At 34.3% G+C, this 21,718-nt stretch overlaps 1 protein-coding gene across 4 annotated transcripts in view; it reads right to left on the reverse strand.

The window, feature by feature from the left end:
* Positions 1-21,718, reverse strand: part of LOC123708085 (protogenin B-like) — an 83,860-nt gene that overhangs the window by 10,925 nt on the left and 51,217 nt on the right. For all 4 annotated transcript variants that reach the window (XR_006753570.1, XM_045658580.1, XM_045658582.1 and 1 more), the window contains exons 2-13: positions 17,650-17,821; positions 16,583-16,692; positions 10,637-10,781; positions 9,735-9,800; positions 9,103-9,283; positions 8,308-8,454; positions 4,997-5,161; positions 4,368-4,440; positions 3,835-4,026; positions 2,590-2,757; positions 1,137-1,313; positions 85-205 (exon numbers count right to left, since the gene is read on the reverse strand). Coding sequence is in view for 3 of the 4 variants with exons in the window: in XM_045658580.1 (XP_045514536.1) it covers positions 85-205; positions 1,137-1,313; positions 2,590-2,757; positions 3,835-4,026; positions 4,368-4,440; positions 4,997-5,161; positions 8,308-8,454; positions 9,103-9,283; positions 9,735-9,800; positions 10,637-10,781; positions 16,583-16,692; positions 17,650-17,821 (1,717 nt within the window). In the remaining variant the exon portion in view is untranslated. The remainder of the gene's footprint in view (positions 1-84; positions 206-1,136; positions 1,314-2,589; positions 2,758-3,834; positions 4,027-4,367; positions 4,441-4,996; positions 5,162-8,307; positions 8,455-9,102; positions 9,284-9,734; positions 9,801-10,636; positions 10,782-16,582; positions 16,693-17,649; positions 17,822-21,718) is intronic.

Here is a 21,718-nt window from a genome sequence, read left to right on the forward strand (position 1 = left end):
TCTAACGTTTTCCTTATATACTAAATTGTCTCAATCGGATGAAAGGCACACACGAGATATCCAACTTGGAGATCAGAACCTCACCAGGCGTCGAAGTCCTTCCCCGCCTGATCTGTGGACGTCCACGGCACCAGGGACAGGTTCTGTGGCAGCCAGTCCCAGGTTCGGGATCCCAGCACGCGTACATACAGTGAGGAGGATGCAACTGGAAAATTTGTTAAAACATTTTTTTTTTTTTGATTGATGCTAATAAAATATAATTTACCTACTTTTGGCTAGTTTTCATCTATTTTTAATTAATTAACGTAATCAAAATTTTATCTATACCAATTTTATGTAGGCATTCAGAATATTGTATTTTCTTTATATTTATACAAATTAAATATATAATATGCTGTTAAAATTAAATAAATAAATAAGTGGCGCTTCACCCTTTTTAGGTCTGGGCCTCAGATTTTTGTATCTCTTTCATGATTTTTTTTAAAATAGGTTATTAGACTCCTATGCCTGACACAAGCCGTCGACTTTTTGGGTTTAAGACAAGACATCCTCACGATGTCTTTCTTCACCGTTCGAGCGAATGTTAAATGCGCACATAGAAAGAAATTCCATTGGTGCACAGCCGGGGATCGAACCTACGACCTCAGATATGAGACGAATCTATATATTATATTACAAAATTGTGTGCCTGTACTAGTGTACACACGTAAGCAGTGAAACTTCTTTATGACCTTATTTTTTGAAAAATACTATGTGAAACCATAAATTGGTTAAATAAAGTTAAATTAGATAAAGTTTACCAAAAGACTTTTATTGTCATAGACATGAATACAAATCTTACAATTATTTAATTTTACCTTATTACTACTAAGATTATTACTGAATTTCATTAATTGTAATAGAATTATTACTATCATTGTTATCGTTATTAAATATTTTTGTTATTAATGGCTTCGAATCTCTTCGAATCAACCGTGATAGGGACAAGAAAAAGATGGCGCGTAACCTAAAAATGTGACGGTAAATTTATTTCCAACGCCGATAAAGAAGTTTCACTACAAAAATACTATTTTAATCCAATCAAATTGTAATTGTGTACGTAACAATCAATAAAATATTTTAATGCAAATAATCACCGTTTAGCGTATAGTTGTTCACTCTGCCATCGAGGGTGACATTCTGAATGGTATCAGGCAAGGTGTGGTTGGGCGAGTACTGCAGGATCCACTGCACCACTCCGGGGTTCCTCTCAGCAAAGTGACGCCAGGAAACTCCCACTTGGCTGTCTTGGAGCTTCAGCAGTCTCACCGGAACTGGAAGATGCATGTTACATTAGGTAGATTAAGCCAACTTCTAATTGTCAGTCTGATCTTCAAGCAAGTCTTTATGTACTAAAAATATAGTACAGTTGTACATAATGAAATAAAAAGGAGGAGGGCCTTATAGCTGTCTAGCGATCCCTTCCAAGCGACTGATGTGTGAAACAAAATTGATATTAGATAAGTGAAGAGCAAAAAATGCAAAAATACATAAGGCACAGTTATTTAGACAAATCTAATGGAACAAAGCAAAGCAATTAAAACATATGTAACCATTGAAAGTAACGATAAAACCTTTTTTATCGAACACAGATCTATTGATCTGTTATCAAAAGTTAGGGATATAATGTAATCATTTCTCGCTTCCTCTCAAAGTGGCGAAGACTACTTCAAGCCCTTAATTATCGTGGTGAGCCTGCCTGATAGCTTCGAGATAATCCCATCACATCGAACCTTTGATCCTACCCGTAGGGCTCCGTCTGTTACCTTAGGCCTCTTGGTGCAGACATCCCGTACTTATTTATGTGTTAGGGTACATCCGTAGGGCTGTTATTTTCATACATCTCACCCTCTCATATATTTAGTAATCTAGTGCAGCTTGCTCATACATACATTACATATACTATACAGATACTCCTGACATACAATACATATTAAGGTCAAACATACAACGGGCATAGCTAATGCCTGTAACGTAGAGATTTATAGGAAGATAAAAAAGTATCTTTACGGTTTAATAAAGTTTAACATCCTTTGAATACATATAAAATACTTAGGTGTAGTCACAACTTGATATTATAAGACTAAATTTTTTTGTAATATTGTGTTTAATGTGTGTTTATGAGAGGAAATGAATTAAAATACACATTTTATATTTAAAAATATTAGTCTGCACAATTATTTTGGAAATTATTTAAGAAAACAGAAAAATTATTAGTTAAATGTATTAATTAATATTTAACTTAAGTTTCGTACATTTTTGAACCTTTATTATCTTTGGCTATGTTTTTAGTATTCTTTATTTATATAACTGTAATGTACGAAATAAATATAGCTTCAGGCTTTCAACATTCTTACAGTGAGATGATTTTAAGGCTGTTTAGTTGATGTTAAGTTTATTATAAAATACAAATCATCCTCTTTATAATTTAGTATAGATTACTCGCATACAAAAAATAACCAATTACTAAAATACTAAAAACTATGCTTTACTAAGAAAATCAATAAAAACCTTGGCTCATACAATAAGGGTGCTTCATAATTAACTTACCGCCTTGTCCCTGACAGACGACGTCCTCGGACATGTCGCTGGGCATATAATTGTTGACTGCGATGGAGAAGAGTCGAACCTGGAACCTGTACGGGGTGAGTCCTTTTACGGGGACCGTCATGTCGGAGTTTGTCAGCGGCTGACCGGTTTTGGATTCTTCTGACATGTCTGAAAGATTTATTTTAGAAGGCTCTTGAATAAGTTAGGGTGTACAGAAAGCCTCGTACAGGCTCAAGTAAGAATAAGTGTTTTTTTTTATAGAACAGGAGGCAAATGGACAGGAGGTTCAACCTGATGTACCGCCACTCATGGACTAGGTGTACCAATTCTTAAAAAGCCTTCTGGCATTGAGAGTGTCCATGGGCGGTGGTATCACTTAACATCAGGTGAGCCTCCTGTCCGTTTGCCTCCTACATTAAAAAAACTACTAATGAGCGCCTTAATAGATAATGCATGTATCTTCAGGTTTTTTCAAGTCCATTAAAAAGAGTGGAAGTGTACAATTATTTTTAAAGGCTTTGAAGCTTTAGTTCACTCAAGATTTCGTTCTAGTAAATATTCATCTATTTATCGATTCAAAGAAAAGAAAATCATTGGCGTAGCAATCTTTTTGGGTCTGGGCAGATTTCTAGATTTGTTTCACAATCATTTGTCACTGTAATGGGCAAGCGATCAGCCTCCTGTGCCTGACACACGCCGTTGACTTTTGGGTCTAAGACAAGCACGTTTCCTCACGAGGTTTTCTTCCAACCATCCATGGGAAGGCCATTGGTGCACAAGCGGAGACTGAGCCTACGGCCAACACGATTGGAATCGATTCCATGATTCCAAACACATATATTGGTTCTATTTCAATAATTGTATTTGGCAAACAATTTACAATTAGAAAGTCTCAATATTACAGTTAATAGTTCATTGACTTAAGTTTCTCAATGTATTTAACATTACATCGTTCAACATTATCTGTATTTTTAATTACGTCATTATCCACTTGGTGTCGCCAATCAAGTCAAGTCGTCTCAAGTCCTCGATTTTCATCGCTTGGCATAAAGTTGACGTGGACTAAGTCATACTTCGAGCGTTTCTGAATACAAATATGGACGTAAGTGATGGCTTTTGACATAGAGGAAACTGTTCCTGCTGAGTCTCGTCTGGATCTCAACGTAAGTTACGGGGTAAGCCTGCTTGCTGCTTCTGATTTTTTTTCGACAATTGATGTAAGGTAAGTATAGAATGATGCCTCACCTGTGGGTTCCCAATGTACAATATAGTATCCCGTAACCTTATCCAGGGTGCCCCAGCTGAGGGAGACAGATGTGGGGCCTGTGGGGGCACACTTTAGAGCCACGGGGGCCGCGACCGCCGGCCCCGTTACTGTCAACTCGGCCCATTGAGATGACATTGAGATACCATTGAACGCGAAGCATTGATACACGCCTGGATGTTTAAAAACATATTTAATATATGTTTATAAATATATATATATATATAGTGAACATTTATGTATACATTTTAATGTTATTCTGGGTTTACGTTAAAAGAACTTCACCAAGAGAAGTTTTGCAAAGAAGTCAGAACATCGAGCTCTGTTAGTAAGACCTTTGGTAGTTTTAGCAAATATAATTTATAACTAAAAAACCAGTCGCTCCACAGCCCTTGGTCTTGGTGTCGGCAATTGATCAGCTTTTGTCTGTGCCTGACATATTTCGTGCCTAAGACGTGTTTTCCTTCACCGTACAAGTATCAAACGACTTTATAACTATAGATCAAATATTTACCAGCATCATTAGAAGTAATCCCACTGATGACCAACTGAATGAGTGAGTGATCTGCAGATGTCCGCAGATTGAACTAAAAGACAAACAAACGAATTCATATCATTCTCCATTCTTTACGGCAAAGAATGTATGAGATAATGAATCATATAATTTTAGTTGCCTCAATGATCTAGTACGATTAGCACTGCAGATGTATCGGATAAACCCCGAGGCTGCCGTCCCGTTTGCCCTAAATTACCTAAATGGGGGCTTTGAAAGAGAACCGACGTAGCTATATGTAAATTTAATTTATTAACAATAAATATATACTTTTATATTTCATATTAAGTACCGATATTACTGTCGAACTATATCGACGTAACAAAGATTCCTAGCACTGCTGCAGCCTACAAACTCATGACGGTTTCCCTCTCCGCACAGACTATTTGCCCACTCTTCTGGATCTGTAAAATGGCTTCTTCTTCAAGCAAAGAGAAGAGCAATTTTTTAAAAAACCGGAAACGCACTTGCGAGCTCTCAGGCAATGTGAATGTCAAAGTACAACGGTATCACTTAACTATCAGAGAGCCTCCTGACTGTTTGCCCTGTTACGTTAAAAAAATGCGTTTCATACAAAACATAATACGTACTCTGCTGGCCAACACCAGTGGTTCTCCATCCTTGTACCAATAGATTTTGGGTTTGGGCGAACCCGTGGCGGTACAATTGAGTCGGACTGTCCCCGCACGCTTCACCTCTTTAGATATTGGGGGATGTGTTATATTCACAGGTATCGTGTAGGTCACGTTGTAAGTCTGTAAAGAATATATAAACATATGAGGTAGTGCATATTAGGTTTAGGTTTAAAGACTTTATTTCTCAAAACAAAAAAAAAACAAAAAAGTAAAAGTAACCAACGACATGAATAAAAATTAAAAATAAGAAATGATTTAAACACTCATACATACAGGACATATTGTCCTATATATTGATATGTCAAGCAGTTCCATGTTTGTAACGTGAAATTACACTAGGAATTATATACAGCCTTCATTAATAAATAAAATAAAAGTTTACAAATGATATAATTGAGATAAGGATTTTACGATTACCACTAACACAGTGACACGATATTTTTATTTTTTACTAGCTGCCCCCGCGAACTTCGTTTCGTCTATAAATGTTTTTTTTTACTTAGCTTTCCTTTTTACATTACATACATGGAACATTTTAGTACTACCCCATAGATAAAGTAAATTTATCTGAAATACACACCCTCACTTTCACAGTATCACACAACAAATTAGGTATTATTTAAAAAAAATCTTGCTTAAAGGATATATATACCTTTGGGTTTCCTTTTTTGTAATTACCGGCCGATAAGTCTACTACCATGGCTGATGCACAAACCGTGCAGGCCAAGAAAGGGAAAAAAAAGAAATTCTACTACCAAGTTTTTATAAAATCTTCTCTACCATAATAAACGACAGGTTAAGTGCAACCTTAGAGCAGCACCAACCTAAGAAACAAGCTGGTTTTCGGAAAAAAAATTCTACTTCTACTCTATTCATACATTAGAGCTAGTAATAGAAAAATATTAAGAGCAACAAACACCCCTCTACATTGCATTTTTAGACTACCAAAAAGCCTTTGATACTTTTATCTCACGAAAGTATATAGGAAACACTGAAAGCACAGAATGTAGAGGTCAAATACATAACTGTGCTAAAACATATATACGAAAACAGCACTAGTAGAGTGAAGCTAGAATCCATAGGACCAAGCTTTCCAGTACGTAGTGGAGTCCGGCAAGGTGACCCACTCTCCCCAAAAAAATTTATTGCAGTATTAGAATCGATTATAAGTAAACTAGACTGGAAAAGACAAGGCTTGTACATCCATGGCAAATATCTAAACCATCTAAAATTTGCAGACGACCTAGTATTGCTATCAGAAACAAGCAACCAACTAGAAAATATGATAGAAACCTTATGCTAGCATACAATTAGGTTTACAAATGAATATAACAAACACAAAAGCCATGACCAACTACAAAAGATCTATTTAAAAAATTGGGAATGATAAGTATATACCTTGGTAAACAAATTGGATTCAGCAGCGACAGAAATTATCAAGAAATAGAGAGAAGATTAAGAAGTACATGGAATAAACATTGGTGTTGTAAAGAAATAAGAAGAAGAAGAGAGTTATGGACTCATCATGCCTTATTCAATGTCAAACATGGAAATTTACAAATAAAACAAAAAACAACATAAATACATGTCAACGAAGCATGGAAAGGGGCATGCTAAACATTAAAAAGGTAGACTAGATCAGACACACAAAAATAAGATCAGAGACCAAAGCAATTGATGCTCTAAGCCACGCCAAAAACTGAAGTGGAAGTGGGCGGGTCATGTAGCACGCCTAACAGATCACAGGTGAACGAAAGTAGTAACTACATGGAGAGGCCCACCAGGCAAACGGTACAGAGCTACAGAGCAGACCTTACCCTCGATGGGATGATGACATTAAAAAAAACTCGGGTCCTCAATGGATGCAAATAGCTCGAGATAGAGAAAGATGGCAAGCCTTGGAGGAGGCCCTTACCGGCGAGGGTTCCTGATACATACTAACTGTTACAAATAATTACTAACACAGGCAAACCGGATATTAGTTTATCGGGAAATAATTTAAGGCTTAAAATAAATAAATTTCATAATTTTTATTGTCTCTTTCTTTTTGTAAATATTTGAACCTTTTCGTATTATGTATTCCATCTTTAGCTATATGTTAAATAAACAATACATATACTAAAAGTAGCGTGTATAAAGTACTTTTACATGTATGTGTATAGACCTTATACCTCGTATCGCCTTGGGGTGAATTATAACAACAAATGTTGGTGCAATTTATAAGTGGAGCGACTTGTTCAATTAACCAGCTGAACGTGTTATTCATTAAAGTTATTTAGCTTATTCATTTATTTTATATTCACACTTATACAAAAAAATACATATAAACCCATACACATATATATATAGCTTAATTAATTTAATTTGAAACATGTTTGGGCCTATATGGTTTTTATTCAGTTATATATAAAATCATCAAGCATGTATATACATTATATTATATGTAAGAATGATGATGAGTTATGATTTTCGTATTTAAAAAAAACTTGACAGCATTCAATAGATATTTTAGCATAGCATACTCTTGTCTATTTAAACAAAATTACTTTACAGGTGCAGCAAAAAACTTTCAGTCAGGCTTTCTATAGTCTTATAAGCTAGGAGGTAACGTAAATCATCGGAGAGTATAGCCAAACGCAGGCACTCTCTGCGACTGTTACATTGCGTTAATTAGTTACATAGCAGTTAAAATTTAATTATTACGCATTTATTCTACTGTTATACGTAATGGTTAATGTATAGTAAATATCCGGGATGACCTAGGAACCATAGACTCCTTAATCCTATTTAAATTAAAAAAGAGTTTCACTTATTTTAATATTCAATCGCTGTGGCTAATTACTTGGAGCAAATCTAACGAAATAATTGTTTCATCCGGTTCATATACGTTTATGAAAATAAATAATTTACATAAAAACATTGAATCTCTGAAATCAGTACACGCGCGATTGTGATGTGATATTTATTTCGCATGAAACAAAATGAATTTAAATTAAACGAAAGATTTGATTCAGAATTGAATCCTTGAATAATTTGTCTTTGGATTTCTGCTTAATATTCTTTTGTATTTCCCTCCTGATGAGCGACCGGAAATTACGTAGAAAACGTTTAACGTGTTTACTTTTGATTAAAATAATAAACGATAATGTTTGCTTGTGTAAATGACGTATTTTTATTCACATATGTGCTTTCACTAAAAGCCAATAATGGAAGGCAGTAGGGCAAACTGAGATTTAAACAAATCAGTTTAAGAATAGACGATATACCTTGACGAGGTCTGAGCGTCCCTCAACGGAGCAAGTATAGAGTCCGATCTGGTCCGCCCCGAGATTGCTCAGACGCAGAACCTCCTCACTGCTCTCCAGCTCGCTGGTTCGAGCCCCGACGAGAGGGGGGGTTAACTTCCATATAACCTGGAATTTAATAATTTTATAATAGTTTTACTTATTGTTAGGGTATTGTTAGTAATAGTCACCCCTTATCCAGGCATAATCTATATATATATTATAAATAAGTTATCAACAAAAGATTTACAACTAGTTTAAGCTTTAGAAACTGTATAATAATCTTAAGCTAGTTAAGGTTTTTGTATGACGAACAATTATAAACAAATTATTAAATGATAAAAGATTTTATGTCGGAAGGCTACGCGCGTAGCGAGCTACGAGCTACACACAGCTACGAATTAGTACTTAGACTTGCAGGTGAAATGAAACCATTACTTTAAATATTTTTAGTTAAACTTATTTTAGTTATAAAGTCTGATAAAAGATTTAACTAGTTTTTTAAACTAACTAAATTCGATTTTATTCTCACAAAATACAATTAACTATACTATATCACAGCATCTAGCAGGAGTCTATACTTATATAATACAAGTGTAGTATATTTGTAACAAATAAACCCAAAAACTGTTGGATCGATTTCAATTCCTTTACGATTAGAATACTACATTCCTCAGTAACATTTCTTTCTAAGATATTTTAAAAAAACCAGTCACAACGTACTAGAAGTTGCAAACTATAACTTATATTAAACATAAAAAATTAGAAATCACATACATGCTGTCTTGGCCAGCCAATCACTGGGCAGGGTAGCACCAGACTACCCCCGAGTGGGGCAGAATAGTCCCCATGGTGCAGTGGTAACAGTGAAATGGCCGTACTCGTGGATGGAACAACTGTTACGACCCCTTCAGCACTTGTTATTGTCTTTTTTAAAATTGTATTTGATGCTATACATCTGAAACAACAGCATATAGAAATACAAATTGAGGAGCTCAAAGTTTCAAGTAAAATCAAGGTTTTTTAAATAAATATGTCTTTATTGAGACATCATGGAACATTACGACCTCGCCTAACTCAAAACAAATAAGTTATGAGAAACTAATTAACTAAAAAGGATATTTAACATGAAAAGTGTCCAATGACACTACTTACAGTCCCTATTAAGGGGGTGTTATTGTGTTCTATTTTTTCTATTATATTATAATGAAAATGACTAAAAGAACCATTGGTTTTGGCCTTAGATTTCTATACTTCGTTAGAAATCTTAATAGGAGACCACACTTCTGTGTCTGACATAATTTGATTTTTGGATCAAATGCCGGTTATCTCACGATATCTTCCTTCACCGCTCGAGAGTTTTAAATACGGAGAAAGAACTCTATTGGTAAACTAAAAATGAAACAAACCTATAAACTCCGGCATCTTCAGCTCTCACGTCAGTTATAAGTAGTTCATCCTTAAGCAAATGGTATCTGAAATACGAATGAATATTTAAATATTTTTTTTTTAAACATTGAAAAAGAAAAAAAATATTGAATACTCATAAATTACTTGATCTGAAAAGTTTTTAGATTGTTTTAGCAAAAGCCTTTTATCTCTTTCTGTCAAATAGTGATAGCGCTATGTTGAATAAAGACGGATATTGTAACATATTAACAGTTTTTATTCGAGATTACGGAAACAGTCCACAGACTACTATTTATCTCACTAATAAAAAGATTTTAAAAATCGACACTTTAAACATTCAAATCTCTGAAACTTAGTTGCCAAAAGCACAACATATAAATGTGACTAGAATAAAGAAGTTGAAGGGGGAAGATAAAGAGAATGATCAAGATACAGAAAGAGGAAGCCAGTTCGAGTAGACCAATACTCTATAAGACGTATAAAATCTTAAGTATGTTTTTTGATGAATGCTTCAAGGAACAAATGAGGCAAAATTTTTATTATGATATATACATGTGTATCTTTGTATCTTTTAAACAGCTAGACCAATTTGTGTGGTTGAGATTTACAATATTCTTAACCAAATAGTAATAATTAACATTAAAAACGGATAAAGAGAAAAATAAAATAATTTTAAAGGTACACGGTCACAGGGGCCAAACCTTTTAAAGTTTCCAATTATATGTTTCTATTTTGTGTATGTTCAGGACAACGTGTGCGAGGTCGGCTATTCATATATAACGTGTTGTCATTTGAAGCCCGTATAAAGCGAACGTAACAAAGTACATTTTATAAAAATATTAAAATTTTGAAATTATTTAACCTATAATGTTTGACTTCTATACGATTTTCTTCTTCTTACCTATAATTAAGCTGTAAGCTTTGTCCGTTTCTGAACCAAGCTATATTAGCAGGCGGCCCCGAGTCAATCCTGCATGGGATGACCAGAGGCTGTCTCAAATATGCCTCCACATCTTGAGGCTGGGATGAAAATTCATCTTTTATAACTGTAACAAGTAACATATGTTATAAATAGCTAATACTCTAACTATTATACGTATTTGACAATTCTCTCTCTGAAAAAAAAACACTATTTTTATGGAATATGGTGCAAACGAGCACATGGTTCAGCTCTCAATAGACCAGAGCGTTCCTTGCAGAACCATAAGTCGTATTGATTGGGAAATCACTTGACGAGTACCTGGTCCCACATAGGGGTGCGCATCAAAAAATGATAATGAACGTCCGATGATGAAAATCAGCTGCAGGTATGAATCCGAAACGAACCGAAACTAACATTACCTAGGTAAGGAGATTGTTTATACGGTGATTAAAGAGGAAACGTTTTCAACAACTTACAAGGCGTTACAGTAGGGATCTTTTCAAAAATCGTGATGAAGATGGATCGAGTATTAAAGGGACTCAACATCAAGTATTCATGATGACTCATCACTTTTCTTCGGGGTATATCGAATTCGATCGATCACAACTCAGCAATCATTATGCCAAGTAGTTTGGTTTATGATCGTAAACATATTTTATTTAGTAATAATCAGTAATAGACAATGTGTAAAAATAACTCTAATAATATTACTTTGATAAAACGTCTAAAATAAAATAAAGGCCGAAAAGTAAGAAAAATATTTGTTCAGGATCTGAGTCCGTCAGAATTATACAAAACGGTATATTTTCAAAGATAACATTGGTAAAAACATATTTAATTTTAATATACTAACATGGAATTGGGAAATTCAATATCAAATATATATTTATTTCTTTATTAACATTTCGTTGCATGTACAGAAATATAATACGATTGATATAATCAAATAAAGATTTGCAAAAATATCTAAGACCTATAGTTATTGAGACAAATCGAATGGAAGCAAATAACACATATGTAAACAGCGAATAGGACATTAATAAAAAAAGGCATAAAGTCAATAAATTGGCATGTCTTTTTCATCTCATCAATTGTCATAGATAAATCATAAAATTATTTCACTATAATTTAGGTATTCAAATATGTTTTATAACCTTACCGTTATTGTTTAATAAATAATTATATACATAACAATTTCCGGTCAAATTGTTTATGGTTGAAGTAGATTTGCTCAATTACCTCTTTAACATCTTTTTTATTGCCTCCGAATTTTTTATTTATGGTTCTCTTTATTTTCAAGTGTTTCGCGCATTCTCTACAAACTTTATAGCATCCTTGACGACGCCAACATAGTCTTATTCATAAAATGCAACAGTGCAAGTGGTTGGGACATGTGCACCGAATGGTGGACGACAGAACCCCAAGGTTACTGAACTCACAACCCGGTGGCGAGAGAAAACCCGGTAGACCGAGGCTTGGTTGGTGGGATGGAGTTGTCAAGGACCTCTAATCAAAAGAGGTTCGAAGTCGGACGCTAGGAGCACTAAATATATTGCGATGCAAAATATACTTGAAGAGGCTAAGCATACGGTACAGGCCCTGTGTAGTCATTGATGATGATGATGAATTGAATTTACAAGCAAATATGTTTAATTGTCCACGACATTGCTAATTGTACTTAAATTTAGGTTGGCAAGATACTGTATTTGTAATAAGGCCACCCATTATATATTGATCTTCTATTTTTAATCATATATGTAAAAATCTTCATTTCTAAAGGCTGTGTTAGTGCTGCCGTCCAACTCCCTCCACTCTCCCTTCCTCAAGCCTCTGCACCTGGCTGATGGTAAGGTCATAAGTGCCTTCATTTCACAGCCTCGAGGTCTGTGTTACTTGTCCAAAACAACTAAAACGTATTCCTGAAATAATAAAAGATCAAGAGACTCTTGGGCCGTGAGGTTCAAATGCACAGGGTCTAATTAAATTGGCGCCTGGTAGATAGGACCGCTGAGCCCAGAGCTGGTGCTTTTCTCGGGTAACGAAAAAGTATCGCAATACAGCGAAAAACTTTTCCATTCCTTTAAATTTATATTATTATTATGTAGTTAAAGAAAATTGTAAATACTGAATATTTGATTGTTATGTTTAGGTTTTAATAAGCGATGTCAGAAGATTTTATATTCTTGTCACAAAACTGGAACCATTGAAGCTAAACCTCTTTATGTTTAGGTGATAATCGGATAACAGAAGCCTTCGACGAAGTCGACTCAAATAGCTGCTTAGGCCTTGTTTTGGAGATTTAATATCATTCTATTGACATTGTAGGTATTATGACAAGACAGGTTTCTTTAATACTGTTCGACTTGTGTATTAATATTATCAAGTTACGAAAAAAAGAGGTTAGGACTGATAAAAATTAAGCCAAAATGAGGCTTAAAAATAAATTTATTTAAGAGCCTTTTAACTATCTGTTAAATAATAATAATCTGTTAAATATAATTTGACCTGACTCTATGTTTTCTGACCACAGAGCGGGGTGGAATATACAACACAATAATAAAAAGCCGGCAAAGCACTTGCGAGCCCTCTGGCATTGAGTGTCCATGGGCGGAGATATCACTTAACATCAGATGAACTTCCTGCCCTTTTGACCCGTGTTCTATAAAAAATACACACTGAAAACCGCTCGGGCAGTTTTAGTTTCAAATTATTTATTACCATGTCAACTATGAGCAATAATTATTTCATTGTAACTTTCTTAACTATTATTGCGTAACCGTCTGGTATGAGCTGATTTCAGTACGTTAGTACTATCATATATAGAATTTAAATAAAATCCCTTTATTTCAAAAATAGCTTAATTGCTCTGTTTTAACCAAAATGTATCAATCTGCATACCTTTTCATTGCAGCGTAAACACAATATATATGAGAGGATATTATTAAAAATAAGGGCGAATTAAAACGGTGAATGTTTTCAATTATTCATTGTTACAAATGTTAATCCTCTAGCTGTCATCACAAACTATATTTTCATCGTGAAAACTAAAAAGCTTCTAGTAGTTTTTAATAGTCTCCTTTCTGTGGCTTTGTTGTACAAGTTTTTTCTCCCGCGTCGGCTTTGTTCCCGCCCCATTGTTACAGTCCTTTTCACTGTTATTAGTATCTTTTCATTTTTCAAACCCTCTTAACGCGCGTGAAGAGAATTTCAATGTATTACCGTTTCGATCGTGTATAATTTGTTATGCTTAAATATACAGGGTTCACTGTTTAATCTGATATTTACAGTCATATAATAGTAATGCAATAGAATATCATACAATATAACATAACTTATAATGTGATATCATATATATTACTAATCGTGCGTTATTGAGCGTGCCCAACGCGTCATTATTAAGATATCCTTATATAAAACCTTTTCGCAACCAAAATTAAATATTGTACAATGAAACAAAACTTTTAACTGTTAGACAATTATACTTGTACGAGTTAAGGCTGTACATTACTTACTTTAATGTCAACGCGTTATCAATCCCTTGCGTAGAGGCTGTTTCAGCACAAAAACTCAGTAATCTACGTTATGGTTCTGGAATACATAGCTGTTCCCAAAGACAGAAATCCTCGGAGCATTGCGATTGCTCCGTGACGCCTAAGGAATGTCCAGGAAACTTCTGAGCTTCCAGAAGCAGCTAGGCTGGTTTTATTACAACACAATTGTAAATAAATTTATATCTTAAAGACGAGCAAAAGATTACATAGAAAAATCTGTCTTGTCATATATATATTATACACTTATCGTTCAATTTGGTTTAGGAAGACTTCAATCAATGAACTCGATCGAGCAGTCAAGTGTCAACGTCCAGTTCGAAGAATCGCCTTCATAATTGATCAGAAACTATACGTTTATTATTGGAAACGATTATTGAATCAAGGCTTCTAAGTAGGAAGACGTTCTTATTGCATATCTATACACTCGTGAGTTTGTATAATGGTTTGATTGATATGTAACATGAGTATTGTTTTTATGTAAAGCATTTTCTTGTAATAAAATCTTTCTTCATGACTTTGACTATACATAACATAAATATAGTTTAATTTTTCTTTTGATATAAGGCGATCAACCTTCTGTGCCTTCTGATGGAATTCAGCCGCAGTAATTAGTCCGAACAAATCATCAGAGCACTCCCCATGCAAAATTCAGTAGCAGATGCTGTGAGAACCAATACTTTCTTCTAACTATTCACAAAACAAATTGGTAATTGTTCACGCAGCATGTATACGTATACGTACGTATATGTACGTACGTACATTTCAATTGAGGAGAAGAACATTTAAGAAACTCAACTTTTCTTCTTTACTAACCTTGCTTACACTCTTTTATGAGTAACAAAAGTTATAAAGTTAGTAAGCTACGGTAGAAAACAATAAAAAACAACTTAATAATTCAGTATACGTAGTGCAAATAAGTTTTTGACACAAAACAAATTCGTATCTCAATTAAAGTTGAATCTCAATTTTCAGCCTATTTGCCTCTGTCTAAACAGACGAGGGTCTATTCGCACGGTTAGATACTAATATTTGTTACTCAACTAGTTTTGTGCCTCAACTAGTTATAAATTCTTGTTGGACTCTAATGGCGTCCAAAAACCTAGACTTGGACATTCTATGTGAAATTTAAATTCATTCAAACTTAAGTTCTTTTGTAATATAAAATAAAATAAATCAATGGCGTTACAACCTTTTTATATCTGGGCCTCAGCTTTCTGTATCTGTTTCATGATAATTTGTAAATTGAATAGGCAAGTAGGTGATCAGCCTTCGGTGCCTGACGCACGCCGTCAACTTTATTCGGTCTAAGGCAAGCCGGTTTCCTCACGATGTTTTCCTTCACCGTTTGAGCGAATGTTAAATACGCACATAGAAAGAAAATCCATTGGGGCACAGCCGGGGATCGAACCTACGACCCCAGGGATGAGAGTCGCACGCTGTAGCCACTAGGCCAACACTGCTCGATGTAATATCTTTTGTAATATAGTTAATTATATTATAATTTAATAGGTGTAAATGGGCAGGAGGATCACCTGGTGTTAAGTAACAACCCCGTGGATACTCACACTGCCAGAAAGCTCAAAAGCTTTTTAAGAATTGTAAAGCTCTTTAGACCCTAGATCTAATTGGTTCGCAAATACTTCATTTTACGTATAGCTGGTACCACAGACCGGTGGTGCGCGGTTACGCACACGCAAAACGGTAAGTTGTGGAACTCCTCTGAACACTCCCTGGTAAATGCGATACATAATTCTTTACAATGACATTACATTTCCATTTCAGAAGATGTTTTAGCTTAGAAGGAAACACGCCGTTCATTTGCCGTTCGTGACCCATTATATATTTTATTTTATTGAAAAAAAAACGTGAAGAGCAACTGATCAGACATGCAACCTGAAATAGGCAAAACGTGTTTTTGCTAAAGCTAAAACTATGAAGATACAAAGACAATTATGCCCTGTGTTGGATATCACATTTATATATACCACCTTCTTCAACTTCCAACTTAGTTATTACTATAGCCACAAGAGAGCTCATTTTCATCATTGTATCAAGAAAACCTACGTTATGAAAAGGTTATCTATATTTTAAGTCAACGACATGATGAATGGCCCTCTCGGGAGCAAGTAGTGGAACTGCTTAGTGGATCAACTTTATTAATATAAGATCGCGCTGCGGTGAAAGATTTAACCTTCGATCTTCAGCTGTTTATGTGAATTGGAACATATTACTAAAGGTATAGAGTACAGTTTCCTACACAATATAGGCCGTCAACGCACTTGCGAGGCAATGTCAGTGCATCAGTTAGCATCAGGTGAGTCTCCTGCCCGTATCCGTATTAACTCACACTTTTCACAATTTAAAGTTTACTTACATGGAAATTTAAGATTAACAGGATAACCGAGGACGATTCCTTGGTGGAACTTTACTCCGCACTGGTACAGGCCGTCGCCCTCGCGGTCTTGAGACACATTCAGCGGTTCCCTGTAATAAAATAATAATATGTTTATAAATTTATTCGTCAGCTTAGTTACGGCAATTTAAATCCACCTGTCACACAACTTAAAATATGTTTAAACGCTAATTTGATTAAAACTGTTAAGATCCAATTAACTAAATCCATTAAGTTTTTATACAAAAATTGTAATTCTCGCACGAACATTGTCAAACCGTTTTTTTTTCTTCAGTATTGTTATAGTGTCTTTGAGAGCAGTGTTGGCCTAGTGGCTTCATCGTGCGACTCTCGTCCCTGAGGTAATAGGTTCGAACCCTGGCTCTGCACCAATCGACTTTATTTCTATGTGCGCATTTAACAATCGTTCGGACGGTGAATGTGAGGAAACCGGCTTGCCTTAGTCAGATAACGTCGTGTCAGGCACAGGAGGCTGATCACCTACTTGCCTATTAGATTAACAAATGATCATGAAACAGATACAGGAATCTGAGGCGCAGACCTAAAAAGATTGTACCGCTTCTGATTTTTGTTATTTATTTATTGTCTACGTAAATATATTACGTATCATAGCGATAAATTGCTTAATCTTTAATAAGGCCATTTGGGTTGATATTTTAATTAAAAAAAAATCAAATATGATAGACAATATGTTAATTCAACAACAGATAAGCTGCAAAGATGTCATCTGTCAACGTCAATGTCACTTTTCTATGTCTTTTTGGTACCTACGTTTCGTGACTTACGAAATAATTTTAGCCTTGTACTATAAATTTAGGTATTACTTGAATGAAATAAAATTATAATAGTACTTATAATTTCATAACAAATGTTATTTTATAATGATAAATTAATAACATTTTAATTATAATCATTTTATAAATAAAAACATGTTAAATCGCATATAAGTAATCGTAATAGTAATCGAATTCCTACCAAAAAGAAGTCCCAGAGGCAGTTATTGCTGTTAAAGAAGAAAAGGTCCTCACCGTCTTTCGCTGAATCCTTCTTTACCGCGCCTCCACAGATAGGACTTCGGTTTGGGCCGCTCATTATCGAGCGGCGGGGGCGGAGGCCTACGCGACACCGTGCGAGCCTTATCCACTACCTCACATTGTAGCAAAGTGCTGTGAGGACTGGCTGACCACGTGACCGGAACATCTGTATTACAAATAATTTTAAATCAAAAATTTATTTATTACATATACGAGATAAGACAGTGTCTTGAGCAGTAACATTAAAGGTGTATGTTCTCTTTCAGTCATATAACTTTTAAGTTTAGCATTTATCAATTTTTTGCCAAACATACATTTTGTATCTATAACAACAGTGTTTAACTGTACAGTTGTATTTTTAATTTTAGAATTATTGGTGCAGGTCTTATTGTGTAGTTCTATCGTGTTATCGTATTACGTGGGCAATAAATATTCACTAATTCATAAAACACAATAAAAAAACTTACCAAGCCATGTAGCTATCATCCAATTCACGGATGAAAAGACGAACATACAAACCGTTATTCGAAGAGAGAAAGAAGTGATTACAAAAGAGACCACTTACCTTTCTGAGTCACCAAATTTATCATGAATGTTAAAATTACGTTACAAATAAGCCTATACAGGGGCGTAGATACAATTGATTTCCGATTGGCTTTTAAAACCAATATTACGATGTTTTTAAAATATGTAACTATGGTAACGGAACTTTTAACTTTTATTGGAACTTTTAAGGTCAATTTTTTGAATTTATTTTGTTAAGTAAAGCCACAGTTACCGACTGAATGCTGAATGCCGGAAAACGGAAAAGAGATTAATACAATGTCCATCAATAAACAGTGAAAATGAAGGAAAATGTAAGAAGAACGCTGGAGTTTCACCCCTTCGTTGTGGACATCCTAAGAGATCCTCCGTTACTCTAAATTGTACTGGTTGCTCGGAAGGCATTCCACGTTATCAGTACAAAATAAATTATTGATCTACAAACAAGTCCTGACACCTGTATGGACTTATGGTTGCCAGCTGTGGGGCTGTACCAGTAATAGTAATATCCAAGTAATCCAACGATTCCAAAACAAAGTGCTCAGGGGAATAGTCAATGCTCCCTGGTACATTCGCAATTACGACCTCCATCGGGACCTTAATGTAGAGGACGTCACCACATTAATAAAAAAGGCTGCTGGAGCACACGAACATAGGCCACCACCATCACGTGAATGTCGAGGCTATTCAACTCCTTGATACCACTGACCTAGTGAGAAGATTGAAAAGGATAAAACCATTCGAACTAGTGAATTAGTGTTAGTGTACTTTAATATTAAGTGCTAAACAGTGAATGAAAAAATGAAAACACAAGAACAGAGTGTCTTCCCTTTAATAGAGACTATAAGTAGCGTTATTGGACACTTACTTTTGATAACAATCCTTTTTAGTAAATTAGGTTAGACTTAAATTACTTATTTAAGACTAAATTAGGCTAGATCGTAATGTTCCATGATGTCGTACTAAAGACACACTTTCTTGTAAAGAAATGGAGTGGAACCCCCCCCCCTCCATTTTCCCTAGACAGATAAATATGGGTTCATTTAAGCACCGGTTAAATAGGTATCTCCTAGACAGGCATTCCTTCCTATGGGCCGCATCTTACTTAACATTAGATGGGATTATAACGTCCGTCTAGTTCTGTATAATAAAACCTAAAGTCCATCTGTATGTTTGGATCTTTTAAACCATGCAACAGATTTACATGCGCTTCGCTAGAAGCAAACGAATTCGTCTACCTTAAAAAAATTGCTATAATTCAATTAGGTAAAAATGTTACCTGTCATAAAAATTATTTCCTTTTGGCGAATAGAATTGATCCATAATTTGTTCGTTAATATAATCGCCTTTGTAGTCAATCAAATGGAAACTTCTGTAACTCGTTACTTGAAGGGAAATCCAACTTCGATACAATCAACATTATATTGTTCCTTGATAAAATAATCGGAATATTTTCTACGAAAAAATTTACTGAGGGATGAAATACTTGTCGAAATTTTATCGAATTATATGAACATATTTTGTATTATAAAAAAATATCTTTATTATAGGCACATATGCATAACAATATGTTAGATTTGGGAACCCGGAAACTCATACGGCAATGTTTTTTTTTATATTGACAAACAAAAACTTTAATCTCAGGCATCGAAGGCGTAACTAAAAGTTACTAATCATACTATGTTTCGATTGTATTTACAATATTCTTAACATACATAGTAACAATAAAAAAACATTGATAAATAGAAAATTATACGACACTTATACGTTGAGCGAGAAAAGCACCAGCTCTGGGCACATCAGTACTATCTACCAGAACATAGTTCTTTAATCAGCGCCTGTGCACATGAAACCCATTGTTCAAGAGTCTCTACTCCAAAAGGAATACAGGAAATCATCAATTTCTTTCCTTAGGAAATTATGGGCTGAATTCAAAATACATACCTATATGTTTATTTAACTCATTACTGCATGTTAATGTTGCATACATACGTATACTATACACAGAACAAAACAAATATTTTTGAACCTAACAATTGGCTTGGGCGTATTGCGCATAACCTCTCAATTCGTCATATTGGGTCAACGCTCATATTACGTCACTTTCAAGGATTTCGCAACCAACTCCATATATATGTAAAGTGTAAACTAATGTTGAAAAGGGGTGAAAAAGTATTCACAAGGGAAACTCTTACTATTATAGTAATAAACAAAAATTTATTATTAGTCTCAATTAATACAAAATTAGTTAAATTTCCTGTTAAAATGGCGGTTTAATCACTCGTCTATCGGTAACTTAATAGGATTACTAGCTAATAATAATGAAATATTATATATCTATAGAAATATATCCCTAATTCATATGTAAACATGCCGCTTTGAAGGAAAATCGCAAAGTTATTCCGCAGTAAGTTCCGATTCAGGATGGCGCGCTCCAAGAATCACACAATTACTGCGCATGTCAAGGCTATCTGCCATCCTTGTCGCACCCACGTGGTTGCGCACATGGTGACATTGAATCTCTCCCTCTTAGGACTGGCCATAGACCCTACGTTTTTAATTACGTTGTTAAAAAACAAAATGGATGCATTCATTTCTAAAATATGTCTTTGTTTAAGTATTTATAACATTATTAAATTCATTATGGTTCAAGTGATGAAGTCATTTTCTTTATAAATAGTTTTTTTCTTGTCTAAAAAGGACAAAGATACTAACGAAATATATTGACAAAAATACGATTGATTTATCGTTGTTCGCGGATTCGGATACACTTTTCGATTACGTCAATCCCGGATGTTCTAGCGCAATTGATTTTGGCCAAGTTTCTTTGATTTATTCAAGTTATGTAAAGTTATCATTATATTTGACCTTATAGGTTTTCTCTAAGGGAATATATGATAATTAAATTATACTATCAATAATTATATCAAGCATTTGATTTATGTTTGTGGATGTTAAAAATCATTTCACTGTTCGTGATTCTAAACTAAATTTTATTTGAAAAAAGCGTTGCCTATTTGGTAATTAATCCGAATTGTTAAGCAAATAATTACTAATAATATTTTATTATTTATTTCTTGTCAGATATATTCACCATAATTGTCACGTATTTCAGAATATATTACAAATATATACTGTTGATTGATCTGTATATATGTCGCAGTAAAGTAGTTAAATCAGAGAGGTCATTGAGTCTCAAGACAGTTAGTTAAATGTCGATATTCAATACATATATAATGTGTATTTGGTGTACATAATTAAATAAGTTTCTATTCAACACCCATAAAATTGTGACAATAAATTGCGTTTCAATCTAATAAAAATTTATTTTTAATTCCCGATGATTTATAATAACTAGTTCATAGCATAGTTCAAATTAATAATAATACTTATGTATAATAGATAAAATAATCCGAAAAATAAAAAAAAAAAACATTTGTAATTTTGTATGTTTGTAACGAATAAACAGGACCGATTTGAAAAATTATTTCGTCTAAGGTCTATGGATATACATATGTAA

Source organism: Pieris brassicae, chromosome 4, assembly GCF_905147105.1.
Source record: "Pieris brassicae chromosome 4, ilPieBrab1.1, whole genome shotgun sequence".
Taxonomy (NCBI): domain Eukaryota; kingdom Metazoa; phylum Arthropoda; class Insecta; order Lepidoptera; family Pieridae; genus Pieris; species Pieris brassicae.